At 38.0% G+C, this 19872-nt stretch overlaps 1 protein-coding gene across 1 annotated transcript; it reads right to left on the reverse strand.

Annotated features, from left to right (window-relative positions):
- Nucleotides 1-418: 418 nt before the first annotated feature.
- On the reverse strand, nucleotides 419-18437 carry LOC121498594 (solute carrier family 7 member 13-like). Its single transcript, XM_041768593.1, is given in 5 exon segments — nucleotides 419-571; nucleotides 3573-3706; nucleotides 3709-3933; nucleotides 12630-12761; nucleotides 17771-18437. Coding segments are annotated over 5 exon segments (1311 nt in total).
- Between the last annotated feature and the right edge of the window lie 1435 nt (nucleotides 18438-19872).

Genomic DNA, 19872 nt, shown 5'->3' on the forward strand with positions numbered 1-19872 from the left:
TTGGCCCAGGGCGCGATCCTGGAGACCCGGGATCGAATCCCACGTTGGGCTCCCTGCTTCTCCCTCTGCCTGTGTCTCTGCCTCTCTCTCTCTCTCTGTGTGACTATCATAAATAAATAAAAATTTAAAAAAAAGAATTTGAATTGTAAAGAATTTGAATATGTAGCTGGAGGTGGATTTGATATATGTAGTTGGGGACTGGGCAGGAAGAAGGAGGTTTTGTGTATGAGTGTATGCATTTTAAAGCAAATATTATCTTTAAAACTATACTTATTAGCCATTTAGAATTTCTTATTTACAAAAAGATTTCTTCAAGAATTTTTTTTCCTGTTAAAATACCATCATCCTGGTTTTCAGGTGGTGAAACATTAAATAGTAATTGTAGATAACAAATGATTTTGTCAAAACAAACATAATGTCAGTTAAGGTGAACATGAAGCCAGTAACACAGAAGTCCACTAAAAATGAAGATAAACCCATAGATATACTCTACTTTAGGATACTGAATCATTGGTGTCAAGATTAGAAACAAAGATACAGCTATGGATCCAAATACAAATGGCAAACGCACCTGAAAGTTTAAAAAAAAAAAGATTAAGATTAGTGATGACCTTTTCCTCAAAAGTTTCTGTAAACAACATAAGAACATTCCCTTTGTATTTGGAACAAATGTTTTCAAACACCAGGGAGAAAATTGCGAATATGTTTTCACATAATATTTAAAGAGACAGGTCTCAGTATTATATTATAGAAAGTAAATTAGTGGCAGACTTAATGATTGTAAAAAAAAGTGGAACTGTATTTATTTATTTATATTTATTCCATAGTTTTTATGAATGCCTACTCTATTCATCAGATATTGTCATTTATTTACTAAAATCAGTACTTTATTTTCTGGCATAGGAAAAAAGATACATTATAAGAAATCTTTGTCAAAAGTTAAAAATTAGCTATGTCATTCTAGTATTAGTTATTGAAGCTTGTTTAGTTTTGGGAATTTGGAAACCAGCCATGTTGGCATAACTGTATTTGGTTATAAGGTTTCTTTACTCAAGCACGTGCCAATTTTTCTTAGAGTGGCACTATTAAGTAATAAAAATAACAGAAACGTCGGAATCAGAAAAGTCTGATTGGAAATGCAAGCTCTGATATCTTTTTTTTTAAAGATGTTATTTATTTATGAGAAAGAGAGAGAGAGAGGGAGAGCATGAGTAGGGGGAGGGGCAGAAGGAGAAGGAGAGGGAGAAGCAGACTCTGCTGAGAGCAGAGCTGGGTGCTAGGACCTTGAGATCTTGACCTGAGCTAAAGTCAGATGCTTTACCAACTGAGCCACCCAGGTGTCCAACAAACTCTGCTATCTAAATTGTTCATTCCTTCAAGAAATACTCACTTATTCCTATGTGCCATTTGCCATATTCAGACAGATAAAGAAGGTTCCTCTTCAGGAGCTTAGTGCCACTGTCTAGCTGTATAACTTTGGGCTATTTAATTAATCTGGTCCTCAGAACCATTTGCAGGAAGGAGCCAAGAGAAGACCCCCAACTGCCAGTCTTGTGGGTTCTCTACCACCAGTGCCCAGGTCACTGTCACTGCACAGTGAGACTTCTTGTCCCCTGTACTCTGTCTCAACTGAGGAAAGCTACGTGGTGGGTTGGTGAGTGCTACAAGATAATTGTGTTCATAGATTTTTAACAAAATATTCATGATATACCTGTGTTGTTGCCACTTAAACATTAAGTCTGGATGTTTGGGGGAAAAATGGGTCCTCTCAGACCCATATGCAAAATGAGGTTTTATTTAATGCTGATCTTTTGAAATCTTCTTGAGAATTGTATACAGGGTATTTCAGTAGAATGTGTTCAACAAAATGCCATTTCTTAATTAAATTTGTAACGGTGATTTGTATACATTTTTTACACTTCTGTGAGGCTTATAAGACTCTTGATTGAAAGATTCATTTTTATTTTTCTGAACTGCCTAGTAGAGTGCTTGAAACACAATGGATAGTTACCACATATTTCTTGAATAAATGGATGACTCAAATCCAAGATATTATCATTCACTGTTTTTAACAGGAGGCATGGCCAAAGAAGGAGCTATTGTGAGGAGAAGAAAGTCAGGATTACCTAGACTAATGTTTGTTAAAATATGGTCAGTGGACTCTTGGCATAAAAACCCCCAAGGTAATTGATAAGCATAAATTCCTGGAGCCCAACTGACACCTACTGATTTAGAATCTCCAAGGGCAAATCTGAAAATGCAAATTTTAAAATGCACACTCAAGTGGTTTTTATGGTCACTGGCATGAAATATGGGACTCTCATTTTACTTTGCACACAATCCCTGCAGCCAGAAAGTATCTTAAAAATATCTTTAAAAATCATACCATAGTTATGATTAAAGAATAAAACAGACTATTTGAAACTTACTAGGATTTACATTATAGTAAGGTATGGCTTACATTATACCAAGACAAAATAAGTGAAAATAAGAAAGAGGCAAATAGACGTAGATAAAGAATGGATTTGGTTCACAAAACACATGCCACAAAGCCCCATATAGATTCTGAGAGCAGGCCATCTATAATGTATAAGCAAATCAGTTATTTAGGAGAGGCCCAAATATTCCTGATGCTAAGATCAGAAAACATTTCTTGGTAAGTCCTTACAGAATAAAATATTCACCATTTTTCTTTTAGTAAATATAACAAAAATATGGGCTCTGGAATCAGAATGTCTGGTTTAAATTCCAACCCTGCTCCTTTTAGCTAGGATAATTACTTAATCTCCGAGTATTGGAATTCTCTTGGGTTAAACAGGGTGACAAGGTGAACCTCTGCAGGCTGTTTGGCCTGAATCTATTCATGCCTCCTTCTAATTCCTTCTCTACACTATTGTCAGAATGATCTTTTCAAATGAGTCTAATTTTATTTCTTATGCATGTGATTGCTTAGGTAGTCACTCCATACACAAGTGCTTCCATGTGAGGGGACTGATAGCTAGCTTGTGCTCTGCTCACTAGGCTCTTTGCCAGGGCACGGAGCTATGTCCACCTAGAGGAAGGGGTGCTTTTTTATATTTTACACAAAGATACTCTAGGCACCTGCAATGGCCCTACTGACATTACCTAGAAGATAGTGATTTTATTTTAAGTTCAGGTTCACAATTTTATAATCACCTAAACATCTTATAGAAAATGAAGACTCTATCAAGGACATAATCAAGAATGGAATGCCACATCACCTATGTTGGGTTGTGCACTGAAGGGATGATTTTGAGTTGGGCCAATATTTCCCCCTCAAAAGCATTATTATCTAGTTTCTGAAAGATAGCAAAAATGATAACATCTATCGTCCTTGTGGAGAATCAAGAACCATTTACTCCTTAAAAATCAAGCCAAAAGTAGCTCATACAGCCAATTATACATCAGTAAACTGGACATGCAAGTCCAGAGCAGAGGGTTCATAAATGAAACCTCTGCTCTGGACTTAGAAGCTTCTCCTATAGATTAAAAAAATTATATTCCTAGAAAGAAAGTAGAGATTTAATATTAACATTTTTATCTTGATTTACCTTATAAGGTCTGGGTAGATTGGGGTCCTGGTACCTTAGTTTAAGTAGACCTATCATACATAGCCCTCTTATTACCCAGGTTGCTAATCCTGAATATTTTATTAAATTGATTAAATCTGAGTATATAATAAGAAAGAAGCTAATATGATTATCTGGGTGGTAGCAACAGTTGGATTGAAGTACTTATTGAGCATAGAGAAGATCAAAGACCGTTGTCCTTCTTGGCTTGCTGTGTAGAACAGCCTTGAGGCTGAAAGTACTGTACAACACATGTTGCTAACTATTGAAGTTGAAATCCCAAAAGAGATGACCCATTCCATGGAAGGGAATACTTTGTTTATACAGGTGACAGCAACAGCATCTAAAAATTTTTTTCAAAAAAGTTAGTTACTTTTGCTTGATTGCAAATATGGAAATAATTCTTATTTCTTCTTGCATCTGTACTCTTTGTAATATAACTTTGGTCCTCCTTCCAAGAGGGAAAGCTTCTCTATCAATTCCTGAATATGAACTGGCCTTGTATATTTTGCCAAGTAGAATGCATTGAATGTAGTGGTTTGCCAACTATGAGCCTATGCCTTGAGAGGTATCATGGACTTTTGTTTGTTCTTTTGGGACACTGCTTAGCTACAATATGAACAAACTCAATCTAGTCTGTCAGAGACAAGCCGTAGTAACTCTGGAGCCATGAAAATGCACCTTACAGACTTCCAAATATAGGGAGCATAATTGATCTAGGGCCCCAGCTACTGCACAATGAAATCCACTGTGGCATTTCTACCAAAGCCATGCTCCTAGGTTGTTCCCAGCTAATGAGTGAGGTAGAGATACCAAGAGTACTCATGTATCTGATGGCTGACTTTGGCTAATGGGCTCCCTGAGAGATGGCCAAACCTTCTCTATACTGCATATCAACCTAGGGTGTTTTTTACCTATCCTTACCTCTTTTTCTCTTTCACTTTGAGTCAAATTTGCCTTGTGGTTCTATGGCTCTCCTAGCCTTACCTGGTTTCCTTCTTGGTTTTTCTAACGCAAGCATTTCTCTTAATAAAATGCTTGCTTCCCTCTCTTTTAGCTTTACTGACCTTTCTTTCCTTTTTAAGATTTTATTTATTTTTTAAAGATTTTATTTACTTATATGAGAGAGAGAGAGAGAGAGAGAGAGAGGAGAATGAGCAAGAGAGAGAGCATGAACAGGGAGAGGGTCCGAGGGAAAGGGAGAAGCAGACTCCCCCCTCTGCAGGGAGTTGGACATGGGTTATGGGGCTCCATCCCAGGACTCTGGGATCATGACCTGATCTAAGGCAAGTACTTAACTGACTGAGCCACCCAGGCATCCCTTTATGATTTTAAATACTCTCTATACCCAATGGGGGTCTTGAACTCACAAACCCAAGATCAAGAGCATGCTTTATTGACTGAGCCAGCCAAGTGCCTCTGGCATTTGTTTTTCAAAGGACTCCAACTATCCTACCAACCAAGGCCCCAAAGAAATAGGAAAGCATGGCCAACCTCAATACAGCTGTTTACCGAAACTGCAGGGTATAGATACATGTATGACTTCAGCAGACAGCCAGAACTACCTCAGCATAAATTGTCCACTTGCAGAACTGTGAATCAACTAAGTGGTGGTTGGGAGCCAGTACATTTTTGAGGAGGCTTGTTTTGCAACAATAAATAAATGATACAGCCATAAATACTAGGATCAAAAATAAAAAAGGAAAAAGATTTTCAATGGGGGTATCATATGTTTAAGAAAAATAACTGATACTAGAAACATAAGTTCTGTTATAAGGGTATCAAATGTGCTGCAAAATTTCTCCAAAATTATTGGCTTTGGATTATAATTAAGTGGAGTTCAAAATTGTGTGATATGATTTTGTTATTTTACTACCTATGATATGCTGGTCTTTTTCATTGATAATTTGATGAATTCATAGTTCAGTTCTTTTCCTTCTTTTTCCAATCATAAGTGCTTGGACACCTACGGTTCTGCCTATATTTATTTGCAAAATTATAAGTGTTAAGCTTTGTTTCTATAGGTAATTTCTGTTCTAAGTTTTAGAGAACTTGTTATTAATAATGTTAACAATCCTAAAATTCATGGCAGGATAATTGAAATTTTATTCTATTTATTCATTATACTCCATTTCATGATTTTAAACTGCATTTCAAACATTTTTTAAAAAAAGATTTTATTTATTTATTCACGAGAAACACAATGAGAGAGAGAGGCAGAGACATGGGCAGAGGGAAGAGAAGTGGGCTCCATGCAGAGAGCCCGATGTGGGACTCAATCCTGGGACTTCAGGATCACCCCCTGAGCCAAAGGGAGATGCTCAACCACTGAGCCACCCAGGCATCCCCATTTCAAACTTTCTAAGACTAGTTTTTGCATGGGATTTAGGAGGCACTTGTCAAGGTTCAAAGGATATTAAACTTAAACTCAACCTTACTAGTGTGATATCAATCACAAGGTAGGCATCTAAGTCTCTGGTGAGAGCATTGTGGGGAGAGGCTGAGAGAAGAGTGTCTATTCAGGAAATGGTAAATTGTTCACAAAGGCTGGTGTGTGGTGAGGCTGTATGTGTGCACGAGAAAGCAAGAGATGAGGACAGAAAGTTAGGCTTGACTCAGATCTTGGAGAACCTGCAATGAACAACTTAGAAATTGGTATGCAGTGAAGGAAGGTAGCTATGGGGTGGTTGCAGCAGTTGTGAAAGTGAGGTTGGGAGGAGATGCAAGAACATGTGACAGGAGAGTATTTAAGCAGGGGAGTGACAGGATTAGATTTGTGTTTTAGGACATCTCTAGAGACTGAGTGGAGGCTGGATTGGAGGGAGATTAGAGGTAATTGTATAAATTAGGAGGTTGTTGTTGTGACTCAGATGAGAAAAATGAGGATCTAGGCATGGAGGGGGGGCATGCAGAGGGGGGAATACCTGATGAGCTGTTAGTGGAGTAGATTTTTATAGGATTTGCTGACTGGTTTGGAGGTGGATATAAGGTAAATTACAGTTCTGTCCCTCATTTTAATAGTTTTAAAAAACCTCCTTTGGTGTGTTATTGTATTCCTGTGAGACCAAATTGTGGGAAGGTGTAATGGCAACATGTTAATGTTTACTTATTAAAATTTATATTTGCTTTTTAGAAGCAACATAACGTTTTTGTACTAGTGTCAGAGAAGATGCATAAAACCACCTTTTGACTTTTTGAAACTTGTGTAGTTTTTAATTTTTTTTATTATTTTTTTAAATTAATTTTTATTGGTGTTCAATTTACCAACATACAGAAAAACACCCAGTGCTCATCCCGTCAAGTGTCCACCTCAGTGCCCGTCACCCATTCCCCTCCAACACCCGCCCTCCTCCCCTTCCACCACCCCTAGTTCGTTTCCCCGAGTTAGGAGTCTTTATGTTCTGTCTCCCTTCCTGATATTTCCCATCATTTCTTTTCCCTTCCTTTATATTCCCTTTCACTATTATTTATATTCCCCAAATGAATGAGAACATACACTGTTTGTCCTTCTCCGATTGACTTATTTCACTCAGCATAATACCCTCCAGTTCCATCCACGTTGAAGCAAATGGTGGGTATTTGTCGTTTCTAATTGCTGAGTAATATTCCATTGTATACATAAACCACATCTTTATCCATTCATCTTTCGATAGACACCGAGGCTCCTTCCACAGTTTGGCTATTGTGGCCATTGCTGATAGAAACATCGGGGTGCAGGTGTCCCGACGTTTCATTGCATCTGAATCTTTGGGGTAAATCCCCAACAGTGCAATTGCTGGGTCGTAGGGCAGGTCTATTTTTAACTCTTTGAGGAACCTCCACACAGTTTTCCAGAGTGGCTGCACCTGTTCACATTCCCACCAACAGTGTAAGAGGGTTCCCTTTTCTCCGCATCCTCTCCAACATTTGTTGTTTCCTGCCTTGTTAATTTTTCCCATTCTCACTGGTGTGAGGTGGTATCTCATTGTGGTTTTGATTTGTATTTCCCTGATGGCAAGTGATGCAGAGCATTTTCTCATGTGCATGTTGGCCATGTCCATGTCTTCCTCTGTGAGATTTCTCTTCATGTCTTTTGCCCATTTCATGATTGGATTGTTTGTTTCTTTGGTGTTGAGTTTAATAAGTTCTTTATAGATTTTGGAAACTAGCCCTTTATCTGATATGTCATTTGCAAATATCTTCTCCCATTCTGTAGGTTGTCTTTTAGTTTTGTTGACTGTATCCTTTGCTGTGCAAAAGCTTCTTATCTTGATGAAGTCCCAATAGTTCATTTTTGCTTTTGTTTCTTTTGCCTTTGTGGATGTATCTTGCAAGAAGTTACTGTGGCCGAGTTCAAAAAGGGTGTTGCCTGTGTTCTCTTCTATGATTTTGATGGACTCTTGTCTCACATTTAGATCTTTCATCCATTTGGAGTTTATCTTTGTGTATGGTGAAAGAGAGTGGTCCAGTTTCATTCTTCTGCATGTGGATGTCCAATTTTCCCAGCACCATTTATTGAAGAGACTGTCTTTCTTCCAATGGATAGTCTTTCCTCCTTTATCGAATATTAGATGACCGTACATTTCAGGGTCCACTTCTGGGTTCTCTATTCTGTTCCATTGATCTATGTGTCTGTTTTTGTGCCAGTACCACACTGTCTTGATGACCACAGCTTTGTAGTACAACCTGAAATCTGGCATTGTGATGTCCCCAGCTATGGTTTTCTTTTTTAAAATTCCCCTGGCTATTCGGGGTCTTTTCTGATTCCACACAAATCTTAAAATAATTTGTTCTAACTCTCTGAAGAAAGTCCATGGTATTTTGATAGGGATTGCATTAAACGTGTAAATTGCCCTGGGTAACATTGACATTTTTACAATATTAATTCTGCCAATCCATGAGCATGGAATATTTTTCCATCTCTTTGTGTCTTCCTCAATTTCTTTCAGAAGTGTTCTATAGTTTTTAGGGTATAGATCTTTTACCTCTTTGGTTAGGTTTATTCCTAGGTATCTTATGCTTTTGGGTGCAACTGTAAATGGGATTGACTCCTTAATTTCTCTTTCTTCAGTCTCATTGTTAGTGTATAGAAATGCCATTGATTTCTGGGCATTGATTTTGTATCCTGCCACGCTACCAAATTGCTGTATGAGTTCTAGCAATCTTGGGGTGGAGGCTTTTGGGTTTTCTATGTAGAGTATCATGTCATCGGTGAAGAGGGAGAGTTTGACTTCTTCTTTGCCAATTTGAATGCCTTTAATGTCTTTTTGTTGTCTGATTGCTGAGGCGAGGACTTCCAGAACTATGTTGAACAACAGTGGTGAGAGTGGACATCCCTGTCTTGTTCCTGATCTTAGGGGAAAGGCTCCCAGTGCTTCCCCATTGAGAATGATATTTGCTGTGGGCTTTTCGTAAATGGCTTTTAAGATGTCGAGGAAAGTTCCCTCTATCCCAACACTCTGAAGGGTTTTGATCAGGAATGGATGCTGTATTTTGTCAAATGCTTTCTCTGCATCTAATGAGAGTATCATATGGTTCTTGGTTTTTCTCTTGCTGATATGATGAATCACATTGATGGTTTACGAGTGTTGAACCAGCCTTGTGTCCCGGGGATAAATCCTACTTGGTCATGGTGAATAATTTTCTTAATGTGTTGTTGGATCCTATTGGCTAGTATCTTGTTGAGAATTTTTGCATCCATGTTCATCAGGGATATTGGTCTGTAATTCTCCTTTTTGGTGGGGTCTTTGTCTGGTTTCGGAATTAAGGTGATGCTGGCCTCATAGAACGAATTTGGAAGTACTCCATCTCTTTCTATCTTTCCAAACAGCTTTAGTAGAATAGGTATGATTTCTTCTTTAAACGTTTGATAGAATTCCCCTGGGAAGCCATCTGGCCCTGGACTCTTGTGTCTTGGGAGGTTTTTGATGACTGCTTCAATTTCCTCCCTGGTTATTGGCCTGTTCAGGTGTTCTATTTCTTCCTGCTCCAGTTTTGGTAGTTTGTGGCTTTCCAGGAATGCGTCCATTTCTTCTAGATTTCCTAATTTATTGGCGTACAGCTGTTCATAATATGTTTTTAAAATCGTTTGTATTTCCTTGGTGTTGGTAGTGATCTCTCCTTTCTCATTCATGATTTTATTAATTTGAGTCTTCTCTCTCTTCTTTTTAATAAGGTTGGCTAATGGTTTATCTATCTTATTAATTCTTTCAAAGAACCAACTCCTGGTTCTGTTGATCTGTTCCACAGTTCTTTTGGTCTCGATATCATTGAGTTCTGCTCGAATTTTAATTAACTGTCTTCTTCTGCTGGGGGTGGGGTCTATTTGTTGCTTTTTCTCTAGTTCCTTTATGTGTAAGGTGAGCTTTTGAATTTGAGATCTTTCCAGTTTTTGAATGGATGTTTGTATTGCGATGTATTTCCCCCTCAGGACTGCTTTTGCTGCATCCCAAAGATTTTGAACGGTTGTATCTTCATTCTCATTAGTTTCCATGAATCTTTTTAATTCTTCCTTAATTTCCTGGTTGGCCTTTTCATCTTTTAGCAGGATGGTCCTTAACCTCCACATGTTTGTGGTCCTTCCAAACTTCTTGTTGTGATTTAGTTCTAATTTCAAGGCATTATGGTCTGAGAATATACAGGGTACTATCCCGATCTTTTGGTATCGGTTCAGACCCGATTTGTTACCCAGTATGTGGTCTATTCTGGAGAAAGTTCCATGTGCACTTGAGAAGAATGTGTATTCAGTTGAGTTTGGATGTAAAGTTCTGTAGATATCTGTGAAATCCATCTGGTCTAGTGTATCATTTAAAGCTCTCGTTTCTTTGGAGATGTTGTGCTTAGAAGACCTATCTAGTATAGAGAAAGCTAGATTGAAGTCACCAAGTATAAGTGTATTATTATCAAAGTATTTCTTCAGTTTGGTTATTAATTGGTTTAAATATTTGGCAGCTCCCACATTCGGGGCATATATATTGAGGATTGTTAAGTCCTCTTGTTGGATAGATCCTTTGAGTATGAGATAGTGTCCCTCTTCATCTCTCACTATAGTCTTCAGGGTAAATTTTAATTTATCTGATATAAGGATGGCAACCCCTGCTTTCTTTTGATGTGTAGTTTTTTAAATATAAATTTCAAAGCTTCTTGATTTTGTAAAGGCTTTGCACATCAGACTGACCTTGTTTGTGACCTCTACCTTGAAAATTCCTCCATTGCAGGTGAGTTCTAGTTACCCAAGTGCCCCACTGTCTTGGTTGTCGTCACAGCTCTTCCTAAACCACACGCACTGTGTTTCTACATGGTCATATACTTCTGTGCATATCTGTCTATACAATATTTTTGTAGTTTATGTTTTTGTTGGTGTATTACTTGGACTTTATCTAGAATATTTAAAGAATGAGTTGCTCTCAGTAAATGAACTTTCTAGATAGCTTCTTTTCTTTCAGGAATAACTTCTTTAAAATTAAGATTTGTTGGAACTTTTTGAATATATTTCAAATACTACTCTGCCTTTTTAAAGTAAACTGAATATTGGGCAGCCCGGTGGCTCAGCGGTTTAGCACCGCTTTCAGCCCAGGGCCTGATCCTGGAGACTCAGGATCGAGTCCCACGTCAGGCTCCCCGCATGGAGCCTGCTTCTCCCTCTGCCTGTGTCTCTTGGTGTCTCTCATGAATAAATAAAATCTTAAAAAAATAAAGTAAACTGAATATAATTTAGCATTTTATTTCTTTTTTTAAAAAAATATTTGTTTGAGAGAGAGATAAACAAGAGAGAGCATGAGTAGGGAGGATAGGAAGAAGCAGGCTCCCCACTGAGTAGGGAACCAGACTGGGGCTCCATCCCAGAACCCTGGGATCATGACCTGAGCCAATGGCAGATGTTTAACTGACTAAGCCACCCAGGCACCCCCATTTAACATTTTCTTAAAGACTTGGTGTCTTCATAAAAATTTATCATTTGAGTCTGTGGAAGTATTATTACTTGGCATTAGAAAATTGACATTTTTCTGATCCTAAGTACAACATGCAAATCATGGAAAGTATGAACAATATACAAAAAGAAATAAAATTAAAAACTGTAATCTTACTATTCAGATGACACCATTTACTATTAGCCTTTGTCATAGATCTTTTTTTTTTTTTAATTTTTTATTTATTTATGATAGTCACAGAGAGAGAGAGAGAGAGAGGCAGAGACACAGGCGGAGGGAGAAGCAGGCTCCATGCACCGGGAGCCCGATGTGGGATTCGATCCTAGGTCTCCAGGATCGCGCCCTGGGCCAAAGGCAGGCGCCAAACCGCTGCGCCACCCAGGGATCCCATAGATCTTTTTTTTTTTAAGATTTTATTTATTTATTCATGAGAGATACAGAGAGAGAGGCAGAGGGAGAAGCAGGTTCCCTGCAGGGAGCCGGATGCAGGACTCAATCCCAGGACCCCGGGATCCCATCCTGAGCCCAAGGCAGACACAACCACTGAGCCATCTAGATCCTGTAGGTACTTCTAACAAAATATCTCCTATCTTTGCTTTGCTTTCTTGCTGTGCTTGCTCCCGTTTCCCTCATCTCTTTCCCCTTTCTCTTCCATGGCCCTCTCCTCCTCTTCTTCCTCTTTCTAATTCTTGGTGTTTCACATTCCGCTACCCTTAGACCTTCATCCTTAGCATGTGCCCCTTCTTTATTTTATTTTATTTTTTAAGATTTTATTTATTTATTCATGAAAGACACAGAGGAAGGAGAGAGAGGCAGAGACACAGGCAGAGGGAGAAGCAGACTCCATGCAGGGAGCCTGATGTGGGACTCGATCCTGGGACTCCAGGATCATGCCCCTGGGCCGAAGGCAGGCACTAAACCACTGAGCCACCCAGGGATTCCCGTGCCCCTTCTTTATAGATTGTTTAGAGGATTGTTTTTCCTCTCCTTATAAAAACCAAAGCATGAACACATCATGTTTATATTCTTAATGGGTGTATCAAGCATATCTACAGTACAAAGAAGTCCATGTTTATTGAGGGTAGGTACTAGTAGTGACTAGTTCCCCTTTGTCTAGACGCATTCATACCTGCAGAGATGATTTCCTGAGGGGTCAAAACTGCCAGGTAGGATGTATTCACCAATATATAAATCACAGCCATCATGGGAAGAACAGTAATCAGAGATTTTGGAATATTCTCACCAGGATTTTTTATCTCTCCTGAAAAACATTAATAAACTAATCAGAAAAGGATCTAATACTGTGGGGCTTTTGAAGAATTCTTTGTAATGAAAAGGGGGAAAAAGTGTTGCTTCCTCATCTGCTGGGTTAATTCTGCTTTGGTCCACAGATTTTGCCTGAAAGCTTCTATTTCTTACCATTTTGTACCATTTTGTTGAAGATTATGATTCTGAACTTATACCATAAATAAAATGACTAATAGTTTTAATTGCAACTTTGGGAGATTATAAAGTTTCACATTAACATTACCACTTTTTTTCTCTTAGGAGAAAATAAAAGATAAAAAAAAAATGCTTTAATTTGTGCCAACCTGAAGCTTTCTCATCTTTTTTTTTGTTTTTATTAAAAGATTTTGTTCATTTATTCATGAGAGACACAGAGAAAGAGGCAGAGATGTAGGCAGAGAGAAAGAAGCAGGCTCCCTCCAGGGAACCCAATGCGGGACTCGATCCTATGACCCCAGGATCACAACCTGAGCCAAAGGCAGACGCTCAACCACTGAACCACCCAGGTGCTCCCACTTTCTTTCTCACTCTTTTCCCACCACTGTTTAAATGAACAGTATCCTTTGTAAAAGATTCCTTTGGGGATATTGTCTCTTGCAGTTTCTTGCGATTGTCTCTTGGTTGCTTTTAATGTGGAAAATTTCTTGTGTCCCTAAAATGTCCCAGCTTGGGTCACATCCTTAGGACAAGAGAATATTGCCAAGTTTTAAATGTGTCCAGGGAAACAGTGGATTATTAGTTTGTGTTTCTTGTCATAGCCTCTGATCTCCAGTCACAGGAGAGAGCAGCCTGTGGTAGGTGCCATGCCTACTTAGACTCTCCTACTTGGGTTTCCCGTAAAACAAGGAGAAACTTTTGTCTAATGGGCATTTTTTCCCCTCGCATATGTACACTTCTGATTCAGGCCAGAAATTGCCACTTGTTCTGAGGAACTGGTCACAAGGCTGGGGAACTGGTCTTTTTAAAAGTCACCCTAGATCTTGCTCTTCAGATCTTTGGCTGAGGGGTAGATGCAAATCTAAGCGGTGGTACCATAATTAATGCAACTTCCTTGGAGGGTCAGTCAATACTGTGTTTATCTATTCCCCTAAATTTCCTTAGTGCAATGGGAATTCTGGGAAGATTATGAAATCTGAAGATTTCTTTAATTTGATATGAAGAAATCACATCAATTGATCCTGATTTTCTAAACAGCATACCGTGTTATCTTCCCTAATGCTGTTTTGCAAGAGTCATACAAATCACGTTCTAGAAGCAAAGACCTTTTGTTCTTTTGCTGTTGAGTGGATAGAACTTGGCTCCTGACAGTTGTCTATGTCTAGAGAGTCATTCCGATTTTGTCAGATCTGCCACTGGGATGGATGCACTGATGACTTTGAGGCCCAGTAGAATTCCTTATTTCAGAAGTAAATATAAAGGATGTGTAGTGGTGCTTGAGCTTCAGTGTTATCCCTTTCGGGGCCCTAGCTTAAGAATCTGGACACAAGCTGTCTATTCTATTTATACTTGATCAGGAATATGACAGATCAGAAAATCTGAAGACCAAACTTGAGAGATTTCCAGCCAGGATTCCCCCCACCACACACACCTTTTTACATTTATACTTATTTATTTACTTATTTTTTACATTATTATTAAAAAAATTTAATTCTGGTATAGTTAACATGCAGTGTTATGTTAGTTTCAGGTGTACAGTGTAGTGATTCAGCAATTCTATCATTCCTCAGTGCTCATCAAGATAAGTATATTCTTAATCCTCTTCACCCGTTTCAGCCATCCTGACTTCCACTTTGGTAACCATCAGTTTGTTCTCTGTAGTTAAGAGTCAGTTTTGGGGGTTTGTCTCTTTTTTATTTGTTCATTTGTTTTGTTTCTTAAATTCTACATATGAGTGAAATCAGGTGGTATTTGTTTCTCTGACTTATTTGGCTTAGCTTAATGCACTCTAGTTCCACGCGTGTTGCTGCAAATGGCAAGATTTCTTTCTTTTTTTTTTTTTTGCTGAATAATATTACATTGTGTATACATATCACATATTCCTTATTCATCTTTTTTTTTTGGTAACTATTTTATTTATTTATTCATGAGAGACCCAGATCAAGAGGCAAGACATTGGCAGATAGAGAAGTAGGCTCCCTGCAAGGAGCTTGATGCAGGACTTGATCCTGGACCCTGGGATCACACCTCGAGCTGAAGGCAGGTGCTCAACTCCTGAGCCACCCAGATGTCCCTCTTTATTCATCTATTTTTTTAAAGGTTTTATTTATTTGTTCATGAGAGACACACAGAGAGAGACAGGCAGAGACACAGGCAGAGAGAGAAGCAGACTCCATGCAGGGAGCCTGATGTGGGACTTGATTCCGGGACCCCAGGACTATGCCCTGGGCCAAAGGCCAGCACTAAACCACTGAACCATCCAAGGATCCTCTTTATTCATCTATTGATGGATACTTGGGCAGTTTCAATAATTTGGCTATTGTAAATAATGCTGCAATAAACATAAGGATGCGTATGTCTTTTTAAATTAGTGTTTTTGTATTATTTGGGTAAATACCAGTGGTGGAATTACTGGATCATAGTGGTTGCACCAGTTTGCATTCCCACCAACAGTGTTCCTTTTTCTCCCCGAAGATTACCCCATTTTGAGACACGAGAAGCCAGATTTCTAAATTTGGTTTTGTGGACTTATAAGTAAAGTTAACAAAATGTTAGTTATGATAGCCAGCCCCATTCAACTGGCCACAAGATCTGATGGAATTGTTACCTCATTTCATTGGACCTACTGCTCTTAGAGTCTACAGAGCCAGAAAATTTCACTAGACCTTTCGAACACAACTGTATTGATATGAAGTCAGTCACATTTCATTACCATTGCCAGTTGTGGGATGCTCATCCTTAATTTAAGGTTTACCTTGTTTGATAACAAACCAATGAGTAGGAGGAGAATGAGATGAGTACTCCAAATAGATCCCAAATTGGGTCTAAGGCTGCATTATGCTATATCTTCAGGTGATGATTACTATCAGGAACCTTTCTGTTTGCTGTAGTGAGATGCCCTACCTTAGCCAAGAGAGGCACCAACATTGAGGTAAGTCCCTACTGTAGAAAAGAGCTTTAAAAAATTGCTCAAGGAAATTGGATTCAGATGTGCAAGGACCATGGCTCATAACCCAACATGGCTGGGGGAGTAAGGTGACTAGGTGTCTACTTAAGGATGCAGATCCAGGTAGTGACCCATGAAACTCTGTCTTCACATATGTCCAGTATTTTCATTTTTAACTCATGTGCCTTTTTAATGTTCAAGCTAACTGCAAGATGAGTGCTGTAATAATTCATTTGTGGTAGGTAGGTTAAAGCCTTATCATTATTTGGAAAACCTTGATATTGGTTTACTGCATTTACCTCAAATGCAGTAAAATGAGTTAATAACTGTCAACATTACATTTGTCAGTAAAGAAAGAAAAATGTTAAAAATCCTTAAAAATTATCTTAATTTTGGGCAGCCCAGGTAGCTCAGCGGTTTCGTGCCGCCTTCGGCCCAGGGTGTGATCCTGGAGTCCCAGGATTGACCCTGCTCCCTGCATGGAGCCTGCTTCTCCCTCTGCCTATGTCTCTGCCTCTGTGTGTGTGTGTGTGTCTCATGAATAATAAATAATATCTTTAAAAAAATAAAAAATATATTTTTAAATAAAAAGTTATTTTAAAAATATCTACATAAGTGAACAAAGTGTCTCAATAAATGAGGAATATCACAAATTTCAATAATTTGAGAATCAAGAATTTCAAGAAATCATTAAAGTTTTGATAAAATATTACAAATTATTCAAGTATAAAATCTATGATAGTGCTACATGTTGGGAAGCAAGCTCAGGTTTCTTATTAAAATTTTTGCAAAGATTTTGTCTGAAAGTTTTATACAACTTCAGTATTTAATATATTCCTTAATAATTCATATTCTTATAACTTTATAATGCAATGAAATATAGTGAATTGTTTTCTATTTAATTCTTTTGTTTACTCTAGGATGCTGTGTAACTATTACCATATTCTCTTAGTACCATGACATTGACTGGGGGGCAACATTGCCCTATAGTTACAATGTGCACAGGGAAACATGGACATTACAATAATCCTTGTAATTGTGAAAAACTGGGAGCATTTTAAACACCCAGTAATGTGAAAGTGTGGTAAAGTCATACTTAAGAATATTATATAGCAGTTAAAAAATGTATTAGATAACCAGTATAGAAAGAAATATAGAACCAATATAGAAAGATTTCCATGACATGTTGTAAAATCAAAATTATGATGTGGCATTTTTATCAGTTTTGGTAATATATAGCAAATAATAAAGCAATAAAAAATAAAAAATGCTCTAAATATATACAAACACACACACATATAAAATCTGTGATAGTTTTGTTTTTTACAAATAGATTATATTAATGTATTTCTTACATAATCAATAACATGTTTTGAAAAAAATGTTAGAAAAAAAAGCAGTAAAGTCTGAGACTGGTCTTAATTTTCTTTTGAAAACTTTATAAAATTCCCAAGTTTTGAATAAGGGACATGACCTGAAGAATACTAATTTCCACATTAAAAAAAAAAAGATTTTATTAATTTATTCGTGACACACACACACACACACACACACACACACAGAGGCAGAGACACAGGCAGAGGGAGAAGCAGGCTCCATGCAGGGAGCCTGACGTGGGACTCGATCCTGGGTCCCCAGGATCACGCTCTGGCCGAAGGCGGCACTAAGCCGCTGAGCCACCCAGGGTGCCCAATTTCCACATTTTCTATATAAATAGCTATATACTGAGCCTTAATGATGACTAAACTGTGATACATCCAACTGGTGCAGAGAAGAGTAAATCTGATTCCAAAATACAAACAAATCAGCTGTATCTTTCTCTATAGGATTATAGGCAATACTTTATGCTTTCTACAAAAGTATTTCAGAGATGGATTTACCTGCTATGTTGATCAGGATTTATGTACCAGCATATGCAAACAATCCTTGAAGTAAGGCTTCTGCAATCTGTGAGGCACCAGGAAATTCAGCGTCCAAAGCGTTCTCAAACCTGGCCACATTCTCCTTTTTCCCAGTCTCTAACTGCACAATCCCAGTAAGGGAAATGAAACAGAGGACAGCCATTTTCACCAAAATACTGATAGTTTGAAACCAAGCCACAGTTAGCACCCCTCGAGTATTCAGAAGTCCCAATGACCACAGAATGGCCAAAGCTAGACATTTCTTTGGTTGCTCTGGTGCTGGGCACCTGGTATAGAAAGGCTGAATTATATAGGTTGACATTATTAAGCTTTGAGTAGCTATTCCTAAGGGGTAAATAAAAAGTTTGATCCAAAGACTGAGGAAAGCGACAGAGGATCCAAGAGATCTTTTGAGGAAATAGTAAGGTGCTCCACTTCTAGGGAAGGTTGTCCCCAGCTCTGCAAGACTGAGAGCGGTGATCAAAGTAAGAACAGCACAAGCAGCCCAAATACTCAGGGAGACAGCTATGTTCAGTGAGGAATATTTTAATACCCCTTCAGGAGACACGAAGATTCCTGCACCTGTTGTGACACAAAATAATAAAATATTTCCATGGAAAAATCCTATTTCCCTCAGGAGTTGCATGTTTTTTTCTTTTCCTTTTTTTTAATCCTAAAAAATGCTCTAAAAATTTCATGTGGATTGATTACTTTTATACATTTCCCTCATGATTCTTCTGCAACACACTTTGTTGACTTAGCTATCATTCTTACATAAGCATTTTTTTGCACTTTGTTTTAGAAATGATTAACTTGTGAATTGTTCTAGGGTTTTGTGAACTCTTTTAAAGAGTTCCAGAGTTAAAACGTTTCACGTTAATTATTTAAAAATTCAAATATACCTCGTGATCGTTGCACAACATTGTGAATATAATTAATGCCACTGAACTGTACACTTAAAAAATGGTCAAAATGAAAAGTTTTAGGTTATGTATATTTTACTGTAAGTTTAAAAAGTTATTAATGTAATATACCAAAAATTCCTTCCAAGTGTACAATTTAAAGGGATGAATTGTATGGGTACAGGAATTTCAATAGTATAGGAATCTCAACAAATCTGTCTTAAAAATCACATATGCCACTAAACAAGTTAGTCACAGCTAATTAAGAAAGATTTAAGTTTTGGGCAGAGATTTTTTTTCTTTGGAGGTATAACATTGATATTATATGACTCTGAGCTAATACTTTTGAAAGTGTATTCTAAAGAGAGGAACTGTAGTTTAATATAAAACATGTAAACTTTAAGTAGGCCAAGGTTTGAATCCCACGTCTGACACTTAGTAGCTGCTGCATGATTTTTTTTAATAAGTTGTCTTATTTCTTTGAATCAATATTTCCTCATCTGTAAAATGGGGATAATAATTTCATTTTATTGTAGAGTCATTTCCATGGAACTGAATAAGTAACCTATGTGAAACACACATTGAAGTACTGACCTGTCATGGCTTAATAATTGCACTTGTGTGTACTGCTGCCTACTAAATTATCCCAAAAGTTAGTGACCTGAAAAACATTCTCTCAGAGTTTCTGTGGGCAGAAATGTGGATGCTGGTACCTCGGACGCTTGGCTTTACGTGTCTCTTAAAGCTGGCTGGAACTGCAGTCATCTCAAGGCTTCTCTGGGGAAAAGTCCACTTCCAAGTTCATTCATACAGTTGTGATTCAGTTTACTGCAGGCTTTTGGACTAAGGGCCTCAGTCTCAAGCTATCTGCTGGAGGCCTTCCTTCATTCTTTCTGTGTGGGCCTCCTCATAGGGCCGATCATAGTGTGACATCTTGTTTGTTCCATCAGGGACAGAGAATGATAAGACAGAAGTTTTGGAAGTGACATCCCTTCACTTTTGCTGTATTCCATTAATTGGAAATAAGAATTCACAAGTCCTGCCCACACTCAAGGCTAGGGGATTACTTTAGGGCATTGATACCAGGAGGCAGAGGCCATTTCGGCCATCTTAGCAGTATAGATTAGGTTGTATATAATAAAATTATATTGTAGAAGTACTCATTCTTTTATTATAATT

This window comes from Vulpes lagopus, chromosome 9, assembly GCF_018345385.1.
Source record: "Vulpes lagopus strain Blue_001 chromosome 9, ASM1834538v1, whole genome shotgun sequence".
NCBI classification, from domain to species: Eukaryota; Metazoa; Chordata; class Mammalia; order Carnivora; family Canidae; genus Vulpes; species Vulpes lagopus.